At 38.6% G+C, this 22,781-nt stretch overlaps 1 protein-coding gene across 7 annotated transcripts in view; it reads left to right on the plus strand.

Moving 5' to 3' along the window:
* The first annotated feature begins 3,771 nt into the window (after positions 1 to 3,771).
* Positions 3,772 to 22,781, plus strand: part of LOC120090245 — a 28,702-nt gene continuing 9,692 nt past the window's right edge. For 2 of the 7 annotated variants that reach the window (XM_039047800.1, XM_039047801.1), the window contains exons 1-24: positions 3,777 to 4,343; positions 4,644 to 4,715; positions 4,888 to 4,931; positions 5,023 to 5,134; positions 5,228 to 5,299; positions 5,396 to 5,458; positions 5,639 to 5,716; positions 5,811 to 5,903; positions 6,084 to 6,203; positions 6,302 to 6,388; positions 6,529 to 6,738; positions 6,826 to 6,873; positions 7,183 to 7,437; positions 8,127 to 8,233; positions 14,472 to 14,716; positions 14,925 to 14,993; positions 15,082 to 15,146; positions 15,245 to 15,414; positions 15,567 to 15,645; positions 15,928 to 16,180; positions 16,466 to 16,511; positions 16,803 to 16,911; positions 17,273 to 17,335; positions 17,696 to 17,777. In XM_039047800.1, coding sequence (XP_038903728.1) covers positions 3,996 to 4,343; positions 4,644 to 4,715; positions 4,888 to 4,931; positions 5,023 to 5,134; positions 5,228 to 5,299; positions 5,396 to 5,458; positions 5,639 to 5,716; positions 5,811 to 5,903; positions 6,084 to 6,203; positions 6,302 to 6,388; positions 6,529 to 6,738; positions 6,826 to 6,873; positions 7,183 to 7,437; positions 8,127 to 8,233; positions 14,472 to 14,716; positions 14,925 to 14,993; positions 15,082 to 15,146; positions 15,245 to 15,414; positions 15,567 to 15,645; positions 15,928 to 16,180; positions 16,466 to 16,511; positions 16,803 to 16,911; positions 17,273 to 17,335; positions 17,696 to 17,776 — 2,889 coding nt within the window. In that variant the 5' untranslated portion in view covers positions 3,777 to 3,995 and the 3' untranslated portion in view covers position 17,777. Of the gene's footprint in view, positions 4,344 to 4,643; positions 4,716 to 4,887; positions 4,932 to 5,022; positions 5,135 to 5,227; positions 5,300 to 5,395; positions 5,459 to 5,638; positions 5,717 to 5,810; positions 5,904 to 6,083; positions 6,204 to 6,301; positions 6,389 to 6,528; positions 6,739 to 6,825; positions 6,874 to 7,182; positions 7,438 to 8,126; positions 8,234 to 14,471; positions 14,717 to 14,924; positions 14,994 to 15,081; positions 15,147 to 15,244; positions 15,415 to 15,566; positions 15,646 to 15,927; positions 16,181 to 16,465; positions 16,512 to 16,802; positions 16,912 to 17,272; positions 17,341 to 17,695; positions 17,778 to 17,879; positions 18,345 to 22,781 lie in introns of those variants that run through there. The other 5 variants (XM_039047799.1, XM_039047798.1, XM_039047802.1 and 2 more) reach the window with 5 other exon arrangements.

The following is a 22,781-nucleotide window of genomic DNA, read 5'->3' on the forward strand; positions in this document are numbered from 1 at the left end:
CTTCCTTCCAGCCTCTCGCGAGCCCTTTTTCTTCCCCAACTCTTTTTTTGCCAGCCGCTTGTGGTTCGACAGGTCGCCGCTGCCTAGCCGCGTCGATAATGCCTCAGTTCTCCGCCAGCCGCATCGCTCGGCCTCGGTTCTGCACCAGTTGCACCGCTCGACTGCTGCCCTCCGCCAGCCATGCCACTCGATCGCTATTTTTCGCCAGTCGAGTTTCTTCAGTTTTCCATTCCCATTCTTGTCGTCCGCCAGTCGTCGACCTCTTCCGTTCTGCTAGGAACTTGGTTTTTTTTGGTGAGATTTAAGTTCTTGGTTTTTAGTTAATGGGTTTTGAATGCCTATCGATTTTGGTCTGATTTAAGTTTACTCACGATACATTGTTGCTCAATTCGGGGTTTCAAGATATTTTTTGGTACTGTCCAGCAGCATCAAAGTTCACTTTGGGCACCTTTTGGTAAGTTATAATGGGTGTTCTGATTTAAATATTGTTTTCCCCAGTTTGTTGGTGAATATTTGTGTTAATTGGATTTTAGGATTGAGTTTTGAAACCTTTCAGTTTGGCTTATTACTGGTTTGGATTCCGTACTTGAAGCTCAGATGTAGTTCTGGTTAAGTTGACATTTTTGGGTAAGTGGTTTGGAGACTTTTGGTGCATTTTGGGTGAGTTAGCCTGTGTTTATAAGGATTGACATTGATTGGTTTAATATAGGGAAATTCGAGCATTTGACTCAAGTCAAAGAGGAATTTGATTGATAGTTGAATTTTTATTTGCTAATTGTTCGACATAAATTTGAGGTAAGTGGTTTACTACCGGTTTGCCCTCAATCCCAAGCACGTGTTATGTATTGGTTCCTTAGTTGGAATGAAATATTTTTCTATGTCTGATGGTCAATGAAAATTTTGAAAGCTTACACTTATGCCACTGTTGTATGTCGTTGCAAAGTTTGGTGGATGGATAAATGATGAACTGTTAGATGATCTTGGCATGGTGTATGACCTTGTTTACATGCTTATGTCTGTTTGAAATTCCAGTGACTATTAGTATTGCCATTGGGCTATGCACATCACATGTTGTGAGCCTTTGGGCTACACCCTATGCTTATGTACGGTGTCCTTTTGGGATCACCACTATGTTTATGTTTGTGACCCCTGGGGTCACTACTTATGAAAGCATGCCTTCGAGTTCGCCCTTTATACCTATGCCTATGCCTATGATGCCTTTGTGCACTTTGGTCCAATGGAAAGACTAACAGACCACTGAGTGGGCTCAGTAATGGGCTGCTTACTGAGTATACTTTTACATTTCTTTTCATGTTTTTTAGGTAGGGGTAACGATAGACTGGTGCATGACAAGAGAGATCTGTGACCTGGCCATTTGGACGATTTACTGCTTCCGCACTTAGGCCTCATATATTAGAGTCTGGTTTAGGAGTTAGGCATTTTAGAATCTTATGAAATATTTATTGATTTATTTAATTGTTATTCATTTTAAAGTTAGGTTAGGGGTACCCCAAACGGTAATTTTTTTTATGTTTTCTCACCTTTGCTTATTGATCATTATTTAAATTAAATAAAAATTTATCTCTTTTATTTTATTATTTTTGAAAAAAAATGTATTGCCAAGCCTATGCATACAATAAGTAGCATCCTAGAAATATATTAGAAAGTTGGGTCGTTACACAGTCTATATACAAACTCATTGCATGGGATACCCTCACTCACCTGTCTCAACATGAACGATCTATGGATCACATCATTTGTAGCACTTTGCAACTCTTTGTAACAACTACAGAGTGAGCCGCATCCAATAGTGTTACGAGGATGAGATACCCAATTTCATTCTTATACTTATTAAACCATTTAGACTATATACTCTTAACTTGATCCTGTTTATGTCACTACATAAAGTTACAGTATTCAGACTATAGCCATGGATATATTTATTGGATTTTCATAATAGGATGCAAAATCAACAACTTATTATTATTGATAAATAGAATGTTTAACACGAACTGCGAGTTCTAGGACATTCCCAACAAGCTTAAGTTTAATTGTTGGGAATTTAGTCATTGTCTTACTGATGATTTGTGCATAGGTTGGACTACTTGGTGACGTCTTTGAGTGAAATCTTGGATTGATCTTGTTTTGACCTCCATTTGGGTAAATGGTTTAAGGATAGTTGAGGTAAAGTTTGTTGAAAATTTATGCTTTATGGGATGAAACCGATTATAGTTTATGTTTTAGGCTTTGGATTAAGGAAGTTTGATAAACAAAGGGAAAAATCGTTTGGATTTACTCTAAGGCAAGTGATTTACTACTGGTTCGCACTCGAACCCAAGTTGATGTTAAGACTGTGATTACACTGAAAGCATGATTCTATTTTGATGGGTTGAATTGCTATGACTTGCTATGGTTGAACTATTGAGGGTGTTCTGGAAACTTGTGTTTATGTTATGAGAAATATGATATTATGTGAACGATTTGCTACGTTTGAATGATGGGCTGTTGAGATCGTTCTGGAAACTTTTGAGTGAGTATGTTATAAGATTATGGTTACATGCTTATGACTATTTTAGACTGATGGTTATTGTTAGAATTCCTAACGAGATGTGTACATCCCCTGTGTATGTTTTGGCGTCCTTATGGGATCGCCACCTATATTTATGATTTTTTTGACTATTCGGAGCCACTACCTATGAAAGCGTGTCTTCGAGTTCACCCCTTATACTTATGCTTATGCCTATGTCGGGATGCACACATTATTTTATTAGGAAGACTAACCTGTACACCTAGTGGGCCCTGTAGTGAGTCGCTTACTGAGTATTTTTATACTCAATCTTTTCTCTACATGTTTTTTTTTTAGGTAGAGGTGAAGATAGACCGACGAATGACAAGAGGAATCCGTGACAAAGCCATTGGGACTTGACATCGCTTTCTCACATGATATTCTCAAAGTGTTATGTTTGTTTTAGAGTCAAATATTTAAATTATTCGATTGTTTTAGTCATTTATTTAATTTATTTTGAAGTGGATTAGGGGTACTCCGAACAGTGTTTTTATTTTATTTTATTATTTTAGAGCTTTATTTAATGAAAATATTTTATTTCTTTTATTGAATTTTTCTTCTAGAAATATGTTTTCAAGCTTATACATGCATGTAATGGCGTCTTTGAAATATATTAGAAAGTTGGGTCGTTATATGGTCCATTTTGGGGCATAACATCGTGGTTGTTCCCTTGATTGATCGATAAAAACAAGTGAAAGAGGCATCTTCCATCATATCGATTTTGGTTTAGTGATAGAAGTTTATCACTAATAATTATCAACGACAATCAATGATAAAATTATATGAGAAATTGAAATAAGCATATTTATGGCTAGCCACTTATAGACACGGATAGAATATATAAGTTGTAGACTTTCAGTTTGATATTGAGCATCTAATTACAATCTAATTACAATTATCTAAACTAATTCTTCTATATCAATACTAATTTAAAGTGTGTTTATTACCGCATAGGAGAAAGCGACAAAAAAGTTATATATATATATATTTTTTTTTTATTAAGATTGATAGATTATTATGTAGTAGTTAAAGAAGTCTCGTTTTTTTTTTTTTTTTTTTTTTTTTTTTTTGCTAAGTAATATCATATTAGCATATTACAGTATATATAAAATTCAATAATTGATGTGTAGGAGCTAAATAAAAATGCTAAACTTGAAAACAACACCGAAAAAGTCAATTGGGAGTCGGGTAGGTCGTATTTTGTCCATGATATTATTGATTTTTTATTATTATTCTATACAGTTCAACGGCCGTCTGCCGGCTTCCTTAAGCTCGAACCTCTTTTCTCTACAAGACGAAGACAAAGAATAAAACATGGCGTCACCCTTCGCTTCGCTTATTCTATTCCGCTCCTCTCCGTTATTTTAGCTTCAATTATATCACGCTTTAATGTGGCAGAAGCCTGCGGTTATCGTCTTCATCTCCTCTTATGGCATATATAACAAATTGTTCTACCTGCGACGTGTCAAGCAAGGCCCTCAAACTGAGAGCTTCAACTTTTGCTCCAACACTTCCCTCCAGCTTCCTCAGATTGTCTCTGGATTTGAATAATTATACTCGGCGTCGGCGGCTTCAGTCTCCGAAAATCCATCTCCCTCGCTCTGCTGCCAAGGTGCTAGCTAAGGACGGTGTAGCTCAAATGGCGGTGACAGGGATGGAGAGGGAGAGACAGAGTGAAAAATGTGGAGCGTTGAGAGTTGGGCTCATCTGTGGAGGTCCGTCTGCGGAACGTGGAATTTCTCTCAACTCCGCTAGATCAGTTCTTGATCACATACAGGTACGTTGGGGCAAATGCTCGATAACTCTGGAGTTATCTGCCCTAAGATTACTATGTGATACGGAATAGATTAACTTCTAACAGAGGCTAAAGAATTGTTCGCATCGCATCGATATTTCTTTATTAATATTATGATGAAAATAATAAAGTAGAAGTTCATGTTGAAATTTGACAAGAAAGAGTGATCAGAAGCGTATAATTCTAGTAAGAAAGTTGAAAAATCGCTAGCGGATTTAGCGCCTTTCTGCTTTTACTATTCCCGACGCCTGTTCAAACTTGCATCGACTTTATCTACTATAGGGAGATGATTTGCAAGTGAGCTGTTACTACATCGATTCGGAGTTGAATGCATATGCAATATCTTCTGCTCAGGTACCAGTAACATGCAGCCTTCCTTGATCTTTGATCCTTGCTTCGTTTGATTTCGTACTTATCATGCTTCTAAGTTTCTAACTCTGCTCAAGAATGGGAACAAATCACAAAGACCTTCACCATCTTACAACATTTGCATCCTGTATTCTAATCTTCTTCTTCTCATTTATAGGTCTATTCAAACACTCCAGCAGACTTTGATTTTAAGCTTAAAAGGTAAGTTTAAATTATCCTTAATTGATTTTGTGACTTTTTGCTTTTGCAGGGAATTTAAGACGTTAAACTAATAAACTGTTCGTTTGTGAAGCCTTGCCCGCGGTTTCCTGTCTTTGACTGAGTTTGCTGAGCACCTTTCTACTTCTGTGGACATAGTATTCCCTGTTATACATGGTCGGTTTGGTGAAGATGGTGGAATCCAGGTGTAACTTTTAGTTCTCACAATATACATTTACTTTGTTCCTCCTGTACGTTTATATATAAATAAATTCTAAATGTTTGTTGATGTGTTTCAGGAACTATTGGAAACGCATAACATTCCGTTTGTTGGAACAGGTTCGACGCAGTGTTCACATGCCTTTGACAAGGTATGATGATCTAGTCTTGGAGACTAGAGTAGTTTTATGCATACAACTGTCTCCTGATAGTATTGCTAACTTGTTCTTTTCCTTGGTAATTGGTAGTATAACGCCTCCTTGGAGCTCGATAGACTTGGATTCATAACAGTGCCTAATTTTCTTGTACAGGTAGTCTTTCTATTCTTCATAGTTACAGTATCTGCCTACTTGAATGCTCTTCAATTAAGGTCCTTTTTGTGTGTGTGAAAAATAAGATTCTTAGGATATAGTTTATTTTGGTTTATCTTTTAGGCCTTACACATCTATCATTTATTATTCTAATATTCCGATTTGTGGAATAATGTTCAGGCTGGTGGTGTAAGTGAATCTGAGCTATCAAAGTGGTTTTTGAGTAATCAGCTTGATCTTAGCTCAGGAAAAGTTGTGGTAAGTAAAATGTTCACTTACTATGGAATCATGGTGGGACTGTAAACTTTGTACTCTAGAATATTAATTTTATTTTTTTTCTAATGTCAATCAGGTAAAACCAGCAAGAGCAGGATCAAGCATAGGTGTGTCAGTTGCATATGGAGTGGTGGATTCACTCAAGAAGGCTAATGAGATTATTTCAATGGTACTACGGCATTTGCTTATCCCATGTTCTGATGCAGGGCATGAAATCGTTCGTTCTTGACAATAGATCATATTTTTCTCATATAATAACTCAACAGAAGCTGATAATGTAATTCTATAAACATGTACTCAAATGGTCATATCTCAACTTCATAAAATGTGCACCATTTATCTTCTTTAGGAGATTGATGATAAAGTCCTCGTTGAAGTATTTCTTGAAGGAGGCAGTGAGTTCACTGCAATCGTCCTTGATGTGGGATCTGGTTCTGTTTGTCATCCTGTTGTACTACTACCAACAGAAGTATCTTTTCTTATCTCAAAATAACTTTCTTGATTTGTTTTCTTCCGATTACATATAATGCATCTTAAAACTTCTCTTCTTCTTTTTCTTTAAATTAGGTCGAGATTCAATCACTTGGTTTGGCAGATGCGGGAGAAAAGGATGCAATTTTCAATTACAGGAGGAAATACCTCCCCACCCAGCAGGTACACTGATGGTGTAGTGCCACTTATACTTGCATGTCTGCTATGTCTATTCTTGAATTCACTAGCTTCCATTCTATCTAACCCTATCTAGTAACTATATTCATTTTCAAATCAATGAGGAGTCTGCATTTATAAAACAGGTCGCATATCATACTCCTCCTCGTTTTCCTATTGACGTGATAGAAACCATTCGTGAAGGAGCATCTTTACTCTTCAAAGGACTTGGTCTCTGTGATTTTGCTCGGATTGATGGGTGGTATTTGCCTAATTTCTCTCATGAATCTTCATGCTCCATGGGGAAGTTTGGAAGGACTAAATCTGGCACAGTAGTCTATACCGACATAAATTTGGTAATGGTGTTTTTTTAGCTGATAGTTACAATTTGACTAAAAGTATACTTTTTCTAGATTTCCTATTAATCTTATTTATATACACAGATTAGTGGGATGGAACAAACCAGTTTTTTGTTTCAGCAAGCCTCAAAGGTACTTAATGTTGGCATTATAATGTTATTTTGTCTAATGGATCTCGGCTGGAGGTTAATAGAATACTCCTGGAGTACTGCCTGTAGGGCTTTCTGCAACTACGGGAAAAAAATATTTAGCCTCTTTAATGAGATGCTCACATTGTTCTTTTGGTTACATTACATAATATACATATTTAATAGGTTATGCCAAAACCTCTAGTTGTTATTCTCATCTTCCTTGCTAAAGCCTCTTTTTTCCATTTCTCATATGTGTTCAATCTCAAAACCATATACGCTACATCATTAAGTCTAATATACACATTTCCAGGTTGGTTTTTCTCACTCAAATATTCTTCGGAGCATTATTTACCATGCTTGTTTGCGGTATCCCAGTCTAGGATCATTGGACTGTATGTCTGGGAATACGCCTAGAAGATCGATCTCCTCTCAACGTAGTCAAGCATATTCTAGCCATGAAAGCATTCGAAAAGTTTTTGTTATTTTTGGAGGAGACACATCAGAACGTCAAGTATCTCTTATGAGTGGAACAAATGTTTGGCTTAATCTGCAAGCGTTCGATGAGGTAAGTTACCCCAATTTCTGCCTAGATTATGTTCAAATATGTAATAGTTGAAAGCGCAGGTGCTCAAGATCGAGATCTGATTTAATTAGTTTTCACTCCTTTGTATTCCTCCCATGATTTCGAAGCTGAACACCGAGTATACAATTATGCAATGATGGACAATTGCTAGTCTTTTCATGGTTTAAAAACTACTTTATTCCATGTACTTTTGGATTTGATTCATTTTGGTCAATGTACTTTTAAAATATTCATTTTGGTCATTGTACTTATTACCTTTTTGGTTATTTCATTTTTATTATCATTATCATTTCATTTTTAAGGGATCAAAATGGTCAATAAGTGTTGGTTGTCTGGGTGAATAGGCAACTAGATTCCTTCATTTGTTATGAAAGGAAGGAAGAATAGCAACCCCAATGCCAGAGGAATTACAAAAAACACTCTATTGATGATCAAATGTTCTGTATCACCCGAGTGAACTAGAAAAAACTTGAGTTTGAGAATTTCTACTTGCTTATTGCCTCGAGAGTTATTGGTTCCATTTATAAATGTTTTCAGATGTTCGTTTCTGTCTTGAAGTTGTGATAGATGATATAAGACCTCCAATGCAAAGTTTTACTTCATTGATGGTTTATTTCTCTGAGTGCATCTTTTTCCCTATCTTAATCTGAGAATGATTTTTATGGCTACAGCTTGAAGTAACTCCATGTTTACTGGCCCCATCTATCGAGCAAACATCTGGCGTGGATTTGGACAAAAATGAAGCCAACTTGACCTTCAAAACGGTTTGGTCATTGCCGTAAGTTCTGACTAGTGAATTTATAAATCTTTATCACTCTTAACAGGACAATAAGAAAGGAGGATTATAACCGTAGATGAAATTCTTTATTTTTGTAATTTACAACTATTTCTCAGGCAAATGTACCAAGTGCTATTGAAAAAAAAGGGAAAGGAAAATAAATACCAAGTTTACGTAGAAAACCCTAGATCAGGGAGAAAAAATCACGATAGGAGAATTTTATTAATTTTTGTCACAGTTACAAGCACCCAAGACTCAGATATAAATAGATATGCAGAAACCTAAAAATAGTAGGAACACGTAAAAAGACTAAAACGCCCCTAGGACAAATACTCCTTATTTCAATACTTCCCCTCAAGTTGGGGCATAAATATCAATAAGACCCAACTTGCTAACATAAGTGTCGAAGCTCTGTCTTAGTAACCCTTTGGTGAGAATGTCAGCAACCTGTTGACTCAAAGGAAGGTAGGGAATACAAATGCTACCATTATCCAGTTTCTCTTTAATAAAGTGTCTGTCAATCTCCACATGTTTGGTTCTATCATGTTGCACTGGATTGTTGGCAGCTGCCTTATTATCACAATAAAGTTTTATGGGACCTTGACTGTCCAGGTGAAGATCAAACAAAACTTTCTTCAACCATATCTCTTCGCATATTCCTAGACTCATAGCCCTGTATTCTGCCTTAGCGCTACTTCGAGCAACCACACCTTGTTTCTTACTTTGCCAGGTGACAAGATTACACACACAAAGGTACAATATCCTGAAGTCGATTTTCTATCTGTTATGGATCCTGCCCAATCTGAGTTAGTATAAGCTTTAATGAATCTATTATCATGTTTTCTGAACATTAAGCCATTTATAGGAATAGACTTCAAATACCCCAGAATCCGAGTAACAACCTTCATATGTTTCTCGTATGGAGCTTGCATAAACTGGCTGACCATGCTAACAACATAGGATATATCCGGTCTAGTATGAGACAGGTAGATCAATTTCCCTACGAGACACTGGTACCTTTCTTTATTCATTGGAACTCCTTCAACAGAATCTCCCAGTTTAGTATTGAATTCAACGGGAGTGTCAACAGGTTTACATCTTGTCATCCCTGTTTCCCTCAACAGGTCTAGAGTGTATTTCCGTTGAGATACATATATTCTGTCCTTCGATCTTGATACCTCCATACCAAGAAAATATCTCAGACTACCAAGGTCCTTAATCTCGAATTCACCTGCCATTCTCTGCTATATTATCTCCTGACAAAACTATATCATCAACGTATACAATCAAAACAACAATCTTCCCAGATTCGAATCTCTTCGTGAATAGAGTATGATCATAATGTCCCTAAACAAACCCTTGGGACTTAACGAAGGTAGTGAATATGTCGAACCACGCTTTCGGAGACTGTTTTAAGCCATATAAGGACTTCCTGAGTTTGCAGACGCAATTGCCAAATTTTGCTTAAACCCAGGAGGAGAGCTCATATAGACCTCTTCTTCTAACTCACTATTTAGGAAAGCATTCTTTACATCAAGTTGATAGAGGGGTCAGTCTTTTTAACTACAACTGAGAGAAGGACCCGAATTGTGTTCAGCTTTGCTATTGGAGAGAGTTTCTGAGTAATCAATCCCATATGTCTAAGCGAACCCTTTAGCAACCAATCTGGCCTTGTGCCTATCGAGAGTCCCGTCAGACTTATACTTGACAGTAAACACCCATTTGCATCCAACTGTTTTGTGACTCTTGGGAAGAGTAACAAGATCCCATGTCTCATTTGTTTCGAGAGCTTTTCATTTCTTCCATGACAGCAGATCTCCACTCGGGAACTTCCATGGCCACATGCACACTGGTTGGTTGGTATTGTCACAATATCCAAATTGGTTGTAAAAGCTTTAAACCCAGGCGACAAGTTATTGTAAGATAGAAAACTATGCATGGAATGTTTGGTACACGATCTAGTTCCTTTTCGTAGGGAAATTGGTATATCAAGGGAGGCATCATAATCTCCTGTTTTTCCAGACTCTTCATCAAACAGGGATGGTGATCATGCTTGCTTATTTGTGGCAAGACCTCACTCTCCTGAGTTTCTCCTGGTGACTCATTACAACTTGTAGGTTTGTCCTCATTGGGAGTCAACCCATTAATTTCACCCCATTCCGTTATATCACCTTTAACATACTCATTTTTACTTCCAGAAGCATCATTAGAAACAGGGGACGCTTGAATCTGAGCAGGTACCGGTTTCGATTCTTGGGCATTTCCCGGTGCAGTAACAGGAGCCACCATTTCCTTTCTAAGATTCTTCCTATAGTATGTTATCCAGGGTACTTATTTTGTAGAGGAATAGGGTTTGTTTTAGGAGTGGGCTCGGATTTTATAGGGATAGAGTAGGTAGATGAGTTAGCCTCTTCGCTAGAGTTCTCTCCCTGAAGAGGACTAACGGAAAAAAAAAGGTTGATCCTCAAGAAACATAATATCCATAGTGACAAAATACTTCCTTGAAGATGGATGGAAACACTTATAGCCCCGTTGGTGAAGAGGATACACCACAAAGACACACTTATAAGCACGAGGGGCAAACTTTGTTTGGTGAGGGCCGTGGCTATGAACAAAGGCAGTACACCTGAACACACAAAGAGGGATATCTGGAAAGAGACGCGTAGACATGAAAAATTCTTTAAAGCACTCTAGAGGTGTTTGAAACTTAAGAATACGGGATGACATACGATTGATGAGGTGAGCTGCAGTAAGAACGTCTCCCCAAAGGTACGAGGGAAAGGGATGTCGGAAGCATGAGAGATCGAGCAACTTCTATAAGGTGGAGATTTTTCCATTCAGTTACTCTGTTTTGCTGAGGAGTATAGGCACATGAGTTTTGATGGATAATTCCTTTTGAATTCAAAAACTCACGAAGGGTGTTATTAACAAACTCCCATCCATTATCACTCCAAAAGATAACAATCTTAGTATTGAACTGGGTTTCGACTGTAGTATAGAACTATTGGAAAACAAATGATACTTTGGACTTATCAACAAGAAGAAATATCCTTGTAAGATGGGTGTGGTCGTCAATGAAGGTGACAAACCATCACTTGTCGGATAAGGTAGTAATGTTCGATGGCTCCCAAACATCACTATGAACCAAGTGGAAAGGTTGGGAAGGTTTATAAGGTTGTGAGGGAAAGGTCACCCTGGGCTGTTTGACACGTATACAGACATCACAAGACAAAGAGGAAATATCCACATTAGAAAATAAATGGAGAAACAAATATTTCATATATTGAAAGTATGGATGACCAAGGCGAAAATGTCATAACAAATAGTCTTTTTTAGAAATTGTAAACGACGATAACAAACTAGTCCTAGACGTGCTACTAGAGGTAGAGAGACCCTTATCATGCTGGGCAGTACCAATCGTCGTCTCCAAGCTCAAGTCCTAAAATGAAACATCATCAGGTGAGAAGATAACTCTGCAGTTAAGATCCCTGGTTATTTGACTTATAGAACAAATTATAAGTAACTTTGGGCACGTGTAGAACATTTTGTAAAACCAACCCTGGAAAAGGAGACAAACGACCTCTACCAGCAATCGGAGCAAAGGACCCTTTTGCAATTCGAATCCTCTCATTTCCAGCGCACGGAGAGTATGAGAAGAATCGATCAGATGAGTCAATTAGATGATCGATCGCTCCTGAATCTAGTATCAAAGTATCTTTTCCCTCAATAAGAAGACTAAGAGATTGAGTGGTACCTGATTGAGCAACTGTACTGATTCCAATAGTACCTAGGTCACTCGGGTTGGTCACTTGAGACTGGGAGGCATCATCAGTAGTTTCACTCACAAGGGCTCAGCCAGACTTTGATTTGTCATTGGAAGACCGACATTTGCCATTCGGGGGTCGACCATGTAGTTTCCAGCATTGATCCTTCGTGTGCATGGTTTCTTACAATGCTCACATATTGGAGGCGATTTGCCATCCTGATTGTCATTCTCCGATCCGGATGATTTTACCCTAAATGCAGTAGAGTCCACAACTGTAATCACAAAATCGTTCATGGCACTTTTCCTATCTTCCTCCAATCAAACTTCAGAGCAAACCTCCATAAGGGACAGTATTGGCCTCTGTCCTAGTATACTACTACGAACCGTATCAAATTTTGAATTTAACCCAGCAAGGAAGTCATAGATACGATTAGTCTTCTCAATCTTCGAATACTGAACCCCACCACATGAGCAATTCTAGACAATCTCCTGGCATAAATCCATCTCTTGCCATAATAAAGACAACTTATTGAAGTACGAGGTCACGTCCATGGTTCCTCGTTTGCATTCATGGACTTGTTTTCGCAATGTATATAGACGCGAGGCATTCTGTCTTTTTGAATACAGCTTCTGGACCGCATCCCAGATGTCTCGAGCAGTGGCAGAATACAGCAAGGGCTTTCCGATTTGAGGTTCCGTGTTGTTAATCAACATCGAGCGAAGTAGGGAGTCTTCACCCTTCCAAACCCGTTCTTGAGGGTCCTTCCAAACCTGTTCTTGAGGGTCCCCATGGTTTGGTCTTGGTATTTTGCTAATTAGATATCCGAATTTATGTCGTCCTTCGAGAACCATTTTTACAGATTGAGACCAAGAAAAATAATTTTAGCCATTTAGTTTCTCTACTGTGATTATTCCTGTAGAATTCCCCACAGACCCCGATAAAATGTTTACCGTAGGTAAATTAGGGAAGGCTGTTACTGGAGTTTCCGCGTATAAAGGCAAACTTGAAAACAAATCTGGATTAGGGTTTGTCTGTGGGTTGGATGTGGTACCAAAAAAACGACCCAAGTGCTGCAATCTTTTGTTGGAGACTAGCAATCTGTTGTTGAATTCCAATCGAAAAGACACCCATTGGTCCTAAACCTCCATAACCGATCGATCCATAAGTTGTAGGAGACTGTTGCCCGTTCGGACCTGAAGAATGATGTTGACCTATAGGCTTGACAGCTTGGGTGTGAGGCTGTCCGGTTGGAGGCTGCACGGGTCGCGGCTGGAGCCCCAGATGAGCTGCCACTTGGAGGGTGTTAAGCAGGGCAGGGGCGGCGCTGGAGCTCGACGTTGGCTAGGTCGGAGCTGCGTTGGTGGACGGGTCGGCCTGCCCAGAAGCGGCGCTAAAGCTTGACATCAGCTGGGTTAGAGCCGCATTGGTGGATGGGTCGGCCTGCCCTGAGTAATGCCCGAACGGCTCGGTGCTGAGCGGTTGCATGATCAGCGGCTGGGTCTGGGTCGGTTGGGTCGGAGGTTGGAGTTGTTGGGTCGCGAGGCTAGCATACTGCCCTTCGAACAACTGTTGGACACCAGTCGGTTGTTGGAAAAGTTGGGTATGGAGTTGAATCAGTTGTTGGATACCAATCGGATGTTGCTGGAGCATGTGCGGCGTGGCTGGGCTTCCAATCGGCTACTGTTGGTTGAGAATTGTCCTGAGGTAACAATCAATGGCAGCCTGGATCACAGCGGTGTTCGTCTCTTCTACTGTTGGTCCATCATCTACTAGGGCCGATGATTGAATTTCTTCTATCAAGCCTAGGGTTTCATCCCCTTGCTCTGATACCATATTGAAAAAAAGGGAAAGGAAAATAAACACCAGGTTTACGTGAAAAACCCTAGATTAGAGAGAAAAAATCACGATAGGAGAATTTTATTAATTTTTATCACAATTACAAACTTACAAGCACTCAAGATTCAAATATAAATAGATTTGCAGAAACCCAAAAATAGCAAGAACACGTAAAAAGACTAAAATGCCCCTAGGATAAATACTCCATATTTCAACAAGTGCCAACTCTTTTTCAGGCATATAAGTACTAAGTGATAATAATCATATCTATTACAACCATTTTAAAGAACTGTAGCCTAAAATATTTAATATTTCTATGACCTTAATTGACCTTACTTGAAGAGGGCCAAGGTCATACAACTGTGTTTGAGTTCTAATTTTTTATTTATTTTTTTTAACATTTCTTTTTACCATTTATTTTATACTTCTATAATAAGTTTTTTGAAAGTCAAATCGTCAACGCACTAACCTTAATTTAAATGCAAGGTACAAGTACAAAACATTTAAACATCGTTGGCATCTAGATTTCTTATTATATTGTAAATAAAGAGAACTTTTAGATATTTCTATTTAACGTCCATTCATGCAGTTAGCCCTTTATATTATTGTTTAACACGATTCTTTTTTCTAAGCAGTTACTCACTTGTGCTAAGACACACCACGGAGGAAGTTCTTGCTGCATGCATTGAGGCCATTGAACCAACTCGCGCAGCATTAACATCTCATCTGCGAGAGCTAGTGGTGACTGATCTTGAAGAAGGTCTGAAGAAGCATAGTTGGTTTTCAGGATTTGATATCAAAGATGAATTGCCTGTGAGATTTTCCTTGGAGCAGTGGATCAAGAAAGCGAAGGAAGTTGATGCAACGGTTTTTATAGCAGGTGTTGTTTCTAACCAGCAGGTGCCAATCCTTGGCATGCGCTCCTCTTCTCCTTTATATGAGAGAAATTATAACGGCATTAGGAAACTTACTAATGTCAGTCCCTAGCAGTATAGAACCTTGGAATTTGAATAACAGTGCAGCTAAGTCAGAAAATCATAGCATAAAAGTTTACTGTGCATTTATGACTTTTATTGTGAACATTATAGTGCATGGAGGCATTGGTGAAGATGGCACGCTTCAATCCTTGTTGGAGGCCCAAGGAGTTCCTTATACAGGTTTGCCAAAAATCAACATTGGTCAAGGAGGACTATCAATATTTGTGCTTTCTCTTGCTCACTTTGTATTTCATTTTCTCAATTGAAGGTCCCGGAGTGGCAGCCTCTAACATATGCATGGACAAAGTATCAACTTCGTTGGCCCTAAACCATGTACGTTAGCCAACTGATTGTTATTTTTAAAGAGAACAGATTTGTATAATTTATAAAACCAGCATATATTCTGTTTCACGAATTATCTTTATGAATAGCTTTCAGAAATGGGTGTACTTACCATTAAAAAGGATGAGAGGAGGAAAGAATATCTCTTGCATATCCCTATATTAAATGTATGGCATGACTTAACCTGCAAGCTTCAGTGTCAGTCGTTATGTGTTAAACCAGCTAGAGATGGTTGCTCGACCGGGGTTGCAAGACTATGGTAAAAGATATAACATATTGTTTGCTGTTCGCTTTCTCCAAAAATTTGATTGACCATTTGAAATGTAGAAAAACATCTCATTATTGTTGTATCAAATTATATTCGAAAGAAATTTTTGTATTTACTTACATTTGAATTATTTCTTCATGCAGCTGTGCTGATGACCTTGCAGTTTATGTGAAAGCATTGGAGAACTGCCTCGTCAGAATTCCTTCTAATAGTTTGTCAAAGGTACAAATAGTTATGTGCCATCTCTAGGAACTTTTCTTCCTGCAATTCTATCCAAAACCACAAGGACAATTTTTTTTCCTGGTTGAGTGCTGTAGACTATCTTACAGAATAATAGACATCTGGCATTGAAAGGCAGCTTGTGCCATAGGTTACTAATACCAAATGTGAACAATCAATCGCTGTTAAATATCCATCTTTTCCTTATAGTTAGTTTTCGGTTATATTGTTGTTTTCTAGTTTATGTTATTGTTAGGTTATAGTGTAACAATTTTTTAATTATAGGCACATGGCATGATTGAGATGCCAAAACCACCTCCAGAACTCTTGATTTTTGAACCTTTTATCGAGACCGATGAGATAATTGTTTCATCCAAATCTACTGATGAGTCTGAAAGACTTTTGTGGAAAGGACAAAGTAGATGGGTGGAAATTACTGTAGGTGTTGTGGGAACACGTGGATCAATGCACTCATTGAGTCCTAGCGTCACCGTCAAGGAAAGTGGGGATATTTTATCTCTCGAGGAGAAATTCCAAGGTGATCTATCTTTTTCTTCCGAAACAAGATGGAATTCTAATATTTATTTGTAGTTCTATTAAATCGGGTTTATACAGAATACAGGCAGTGAGCTATTGCCTGACCCCTGTCTATGTGGGCGTCGAGCAAATATTTATCAGAAACAAGAAAAAATTGCTTATGTTAATAAACGCGAAGTAATTAAACACGACGAGGTGTACTTTCAGCTGTGATAGAGAGCTATAGATACTTGATTCCTTAACTTTAGTCTTTTGAAGTGTTCAATGACATATGTCTAATTGACAGGTGGGACTGGCATCAATTTAACTCCACCACCATTATCGATTATTAGGTTTGTGGTGATACTTCATTCTTTGACGGGGTGGCCTCGTTTTAGTTTTGGAAACTAGAGTACTTTTTTCTTTAAATGAGTAGCTACTCTATTTTTCATACAACACTTAAGTTTCTACTATTTATCTCGTATTTACATGCTATTAAGCTCCTTCCTTAATTGAACTTTGAAAGCATAAAATTTCTCCTGACTATGAGAAATATATGTTTAATATTTAAACACTACATCAAGTTGCTTCTCGGGTTTCTCTTTTACATTATGTATTTATGAAGATTTTTCTTTCTGCCTAAGTAATGAGTCGCTGGAGAAGTGTAAACAACATATTGAACTGATTGCAAACGCACTACAGCTGGAAGGATTTTCCCGAATTGATGCATTTGTAGATGTTGATAGTGGAAAGGTAACTCATTTGATGCTTTCTCCTTACATGCCTTTCCATTTACCAAATTGTTGAACAAGACAATATTGAAGCGTTTAAGATTTAAAATGCAGGCCTTACCGGGAAGTACTTTGCATTTCTCGTTAACAAAAATATCCTACACATTTATCTCATAAAAACAAGCCATGCTCTTATTTTTGAACAAACGTTCAAGGATGCTTGTCCAAGTATTTTGGGAACTTAATAAAATTTTTTTGTTGTCTCTCTGAAACTGAAGTCCTTGTTTGGGTTTAAGCATGGTACTCTAGGATTTTACACTGGAATTGATGTTATTTTAAAGTGTCATATTTTCTGACATCACTTGAGGTTGTGCCGTTCTTAGGTCTTAGTCATTGAAGTTAATACAGTCCCTGGAATGACACCTTCCACAGTTCTCATCCACCAGGTAAGTATTACATTGATGTATTATTATTATTATTATTATTTTCAAGGATTCATGTTACGTCATTAGTAGAACAATCAACATTCTTCGAGCACTAGCGACCCCTTTAAATTCCAATTTTAATTATTTGAGGCGTTCTTTTATTATGATCTAGGCTATCATTACATTAGTTTCTTCTGTAAAAAAGAAAAAATTGGAAAAGAATCCTTGAAATATCAAACTTGAAAATAAGAAATTTCATCTGGAGTTGATCCCCACGTCATTTATGCCGATTTTAGCGCAATCATGATGCATGCAAACACAGAGTGTCTTCCTCCCAACTTCTCAATGCTAAATAATCATGTGTCGTTCATGCACGCACAGGCACTTGCAGAGACACCACCTGTATACCCCCACCAGTTCTTTCGCAGATTGCTTGATTTGGCATTGGAGAGGTCAACATAAAGTATGGTCATTTACTCGTGATATTTAAGTGCTCTGATTCAATAAATTCCTTTCTCGTGCATGCTTTTCTTCCTTTATTCCCTCTCTTTTATCTTTACTTGAGAAAAGGGGCCTGCGAACGTATTGATGAAATAGACTGTAAGAAGCATATGAAATACCACACCTTCGGAAAGAAAACAAAAGAACGGACCATGCCAGAGACTTGCCATTCCCAATTTCAAAAATTGTAATAAAGGGCAAAGCCATTCTGTTGGAATTCTGGAAGTGAAGAAGCCAGGATAGCGACCAATCTTCCATCTGCACTTCATTCTCATAAGTTGCAACAAAGGATTAGGCGACTCTATGTATTCTGGGCTTCATATCTTTAGCCTGTTTGAGCTTTCTGGTGGCATGCACTAGGAAGCCTACTTTTTATTTCATCTCGTCTGTTCCTTTAATGAAGGCATGAATTTCTTTCTATAGGCTTCCGCAACATTTCTTGTATTTATTGTCCTCCTGAAGGTTGTCATTGGACCCTTTTCCTCAACTTGCAAAAGATTCTAAATGATAAACATCTTCTATTCTGGTATTCCGATTGGTCTGGATGTGTTAAGTTATATATCGAAATGCTTTAATATTTAAAGGCATTAGGAATCTTATGATGGTTAGCTAGTCTAGTATGCTGCTACATATGGATATACATAAAATTACAACATCCCAAAGTCTACATTTTATCTAGGGCTAGTGCCCAATGTGACTTCACATGTTGTTTAGTTCATTAGCACAATCATTTTATTTGGACAAAGTCCAAAACTATCGCAAATAGTAGTGCCTCGTGGCTCGTACGCGCATACACTGGTGTCTTGACCTTGACTCTCTCTATCATCAGCCTAGGACTAACCAAAAATATCAACCTCAACCTTAAGTAAGATGGACTTAAATTCAAATCAAAGAGATGAGATCGTGGTTTCATTCCAGCTACTTTTTTTAGTTCTAGTTTTTTGAAATTGCCTAGTTTTCCGAATTATAATTTCTTTTGGGTACGCAGACCATCCACCAGACTACTTTTCTTCCCAAACATTTGCAAGCAATTTTTAGCGACAATGGTTAAGGCTGGCTAAGGAATATCAGGCGTTAACGACCAATGATAATTGGAAACTTGGTGAAGGCTTGTAAAAGTGGTCGAGTGGTATAAGGCGCGTTTCGTGGCGTATGGTTTCGATCATGTTTATGGGATTTTGCAAGGATTTTTCAAATACTTAGTTAATAGTCTTGGGGGGGGGGGGGGGGAAAAAGAAAAAAAAAAATTGAATAACGGTTAAGTTGATCCCTAAGTCCACGTTCAACCCACCAACCCTGACCTGACCACCCTGCATCAACATCATCCTCCCTCATGACTTGATAGAATGAACAAAAGTGGTTCAAATGGGATGCATATACATATATTTGGGAGGAAAATTCTGGGCATAGTGGTAAACCATACAGCCCCAACAATTTAACAGAAAACTAAGCAAAACCACATAGAACTTAGTTAGATACTAAATCATTCCCAAGGCAATTGTTATCAATAAACCCCCCGTCTTCACCAATTGGAATTATCAACCATTCATCTGCAAACGAGGTGTGGTCACTCGTTTCCAGAAACAGTGCTTCCCCACTTTCCAAGCCATCCTGACACTGAGTCAACATCATTGAACTCATCCCCACCGCACTTCCACTCCCTGCATTTTGATACTCTGTGTCGTTGCTGCTATTAACATCCAAAGCCTTCAAAAATCCAAGCCACCAAGCGTAAGAAGCTTGCCCATCTCCCCACTCAAAAATTTCCTGCTCTTCCATCGGCGCCACCGGCGAACGCAGAACAGAAGGTGCTGTGGTTGACCATGTCGGTTGAGGAACTGGCATAGACTCCAATATCGAATAGCAAAAATGCTGCGAACCTGGAAATATGGACTTTTTCTCAAACTCACAGACATAGCAACCACTGGGTTCAGCCATACACATCCTCGTTGCAAACGGTGACGACAACGACGATCTATGAAGTCGCAAAGCTTCGGCTATCTGTCTTCTAGCCTCCGCCATATTGATTACAGCTTCCCTTGGAACCTTTCTAGTGTGGGACCTTCTTTTCATAGGCTTCCGGGGAAAACCTGTTCTCTGTGACATCATGGATTCAAAATAGCGGGTTGAATTGAAAGGACACTCATTTCGGCATGGCTATGACCATGAGTGAACCAGAAAAGATATGGAATTTAAAGGATAAAGACCCAGACGAAAATAACGTACAAGTATTTGAGAGGGAGGGATGGGGTGTTTGTTTTAAGACTTAAGAGAGGGTCAGAAACAGTAACATGTAAAGCGACACGTGGGTACCAAATGGGACACATCAAATCTGACTTTTAAAGTTGAGAGTCCCCGTCTCTTCAAACTTCAAAGTCTGTCTGAGAAATGGGGCTAAATAGCTTAGTCGTACTCTACTGACCTTTTGCCTTTAATGGAGGATGACGACTCTGCAAGGAACTCCTGTGCCTTCGAATCTGAATCCCACATCACCTTGTGAGTTTGGAATTCCAATTTTTCCTAGCGTAATCTTAACTTTTTAACCGTCTGTTTCCACTCCACCGCCGTTTCGTATTCGTGTTGAACACAACTGGAATTATAGCGATTGTCCGGCGTCACAATCGCACTCCTGTAAGGGACTCGAGGCAATTGTCTGACACTTGTTTTTGCCCTCGAACAAGTTGATCAATCCAAATTCGAATAGCCAATGGCATAATGGACGTTTCTCGCAACTTCCACCCTATTCTTGAGAAAAGGTTTTAGAAAACAGGTTTAGAGAAAAAAAGTTTTCACAAAACGTTTGAAAGCATGATTAAGCAATGAATATTAGTCATACAACTAGAAAGCAATAAGCAACAACACGACTTTATAACATACATCTTATAAGAATACGATAATTAGTCTTACCCCTATATAGTGCATTTTGAACAAAAACACATCCGCCACATATGGAAATGGACGAGTGGTCACACACTAAGAAAAGTACATAGAAAGTAAACTACCCAACAAAGTGAAATACATAGGATGAAAACATGGTAAAAAAGGGTGGAGACAGGCATATGGCCATGGGCAACATGTAGGTGTAACGACCCAAATTTCTAGTATGTTTCTAGATGCTCCTTTATGCATGCATAGGCGTGACAATATATTTTCTCAAAGAATAATAATATAAAAGAGAGAATTTTTATTTAATTAAATAATGCTCAAATAGGCAAATAAGAGGAAAAAAAAAAAGAAATACCGTTTGGGGTATTCCTAACCCAACTTTAAAATGAATAACAATTAAATAAATCAATAAATAAAATTAATGAATATTTCATAAGATTTTAAAACGCCTAACTCCTAAACCAGACTTCAGTACATGAAACCTAAGTGCGGAAGCAATAATCCGTTCAAATGGCCAGGTCATGGATCTCTCTTGTCATGCGCCGGTCTATCGTTACCCTTACCTGAAAAACATGAAAAGAAAAGGATGAGTATAAAAGTATACTCAGTAAGTGACCTACTACTGGACCCACTCAGTGATCTGTTAGTCTTTCCATTGGACCGAAGTGCACAAGGACATCATAGGCGTAGGCATAGGTATAGGCATAAGGGGCGAACTCGAAGGCACGCTTTCATAAGTAGTGACCCCAAAGGTCACAAACATAAACATAAGTGGTGATCCCAAAAGGACACCGTACATAAGTATAGGGTGTGGCCCGAAGGCTCACAACATGCGATGTGCATAGCTCAATGACAATACTAACAGTCACTGGAATCTCAAACAGACATAAGCATGCAAACAAGGTCATAAATCATGCCAAGATCATCCAACAGTTCACAATTTATCCACCCATCAAACTTTGCAACGACATACAACATTGACATACGGTGACATAAGTCTAAGTTTTCAAAATTTTTATCTGACCAGCAGACATATCCAAATATTTTATTCCAACTAAGGAACCAATACGTAATACATGCTTGGGATTGAGGGAAAATCGGTAGTAAACCACTTATCTCGAATTTATGTCGAACAATTAGCAAACCAAACTCCAACCATCAATCAAATCCCTCTTTGACTTGAGTCAAATGCTTGAATCGCCCTAGAATAAACCAATTTAATGTCAATTCTTATAAACACAACCTAACTCACCCAAAATGCACCAAAAGTCCCCAAACCACTTACCCAAAATGTCGACTTAGCCAGAACTACACCTGAGCTCCAAGTACGGAATCCAAACCAGTCATAAGCCAAACTGAAAGGTTCCAAAACTCAATCCTAAATTCCAATTAACATAAATATTCACCAAACCAACTAGAGAAAACAAGATTTAATTAGAACAACCATTATAGCTTACCAAAAGGCGCCCAAAGCGAACTCTGATGCTGCTGAACAGTATCGAAAAATATCCTGAAACCCCGAATTAAGCAACAATGCATCCTGCGTAAACTTAAATCAGACCAAAATCGATAGGTATTCAAAACCCATCAACTAAAAACCAAAAACTTAAATCTCACAAAAAAAAAAACCAAGTTCCTGGAAAAATAGAAGAGGTCGACGACTGGCGGACGACAAGAACGGGAATGGAAAACCGAAGAAACTCGACTGGTGGAAAGCGTCGATGCGCGACGCGGCTGGTGGAGAGCAGGGGTCGAGCGGTGCGGCTAGCGGAGAACAGCGGTCGAGCGATGCGTCTGGCGGGGAACTGAGGTCGAGCGATGCAGCTGGCGGAGAATTGAGGCGCGATCGGCGCAGCTGAGGCGTGAGGAGGCAGCGACGATCAGACAGCCGGTGACCTGTCAAACCATAAGCGGCTGGTAGAAAAATGAGTTGGGGAAGAAAAAGGTTTCGCGAAGGGGCTGGAAGGAAGAAAAAGGAGAGAAAAAAGAAAATTTTATTTTCTTCTTTTCTCTAACAACGCAAACCGAGGGCTCATTAACTCCACTTTTTATAACCAATTGTACCCTATTAAACCTTAAC

This window comes from Benincasa hispida, chromosome 11, assembly GCF_009727055.1.
Source record: "Benincasa hispida cultivar B227 chromosome 11, ASM972705v1, whole genome shotgun sequence".
Lineage (NCBI taxonomy): Eukaryota > Viridiplantae > Streptophyta > Magnoliopsida > Cucurbitales > Cucurbitaceae > Benincasa > Benincasa hispida.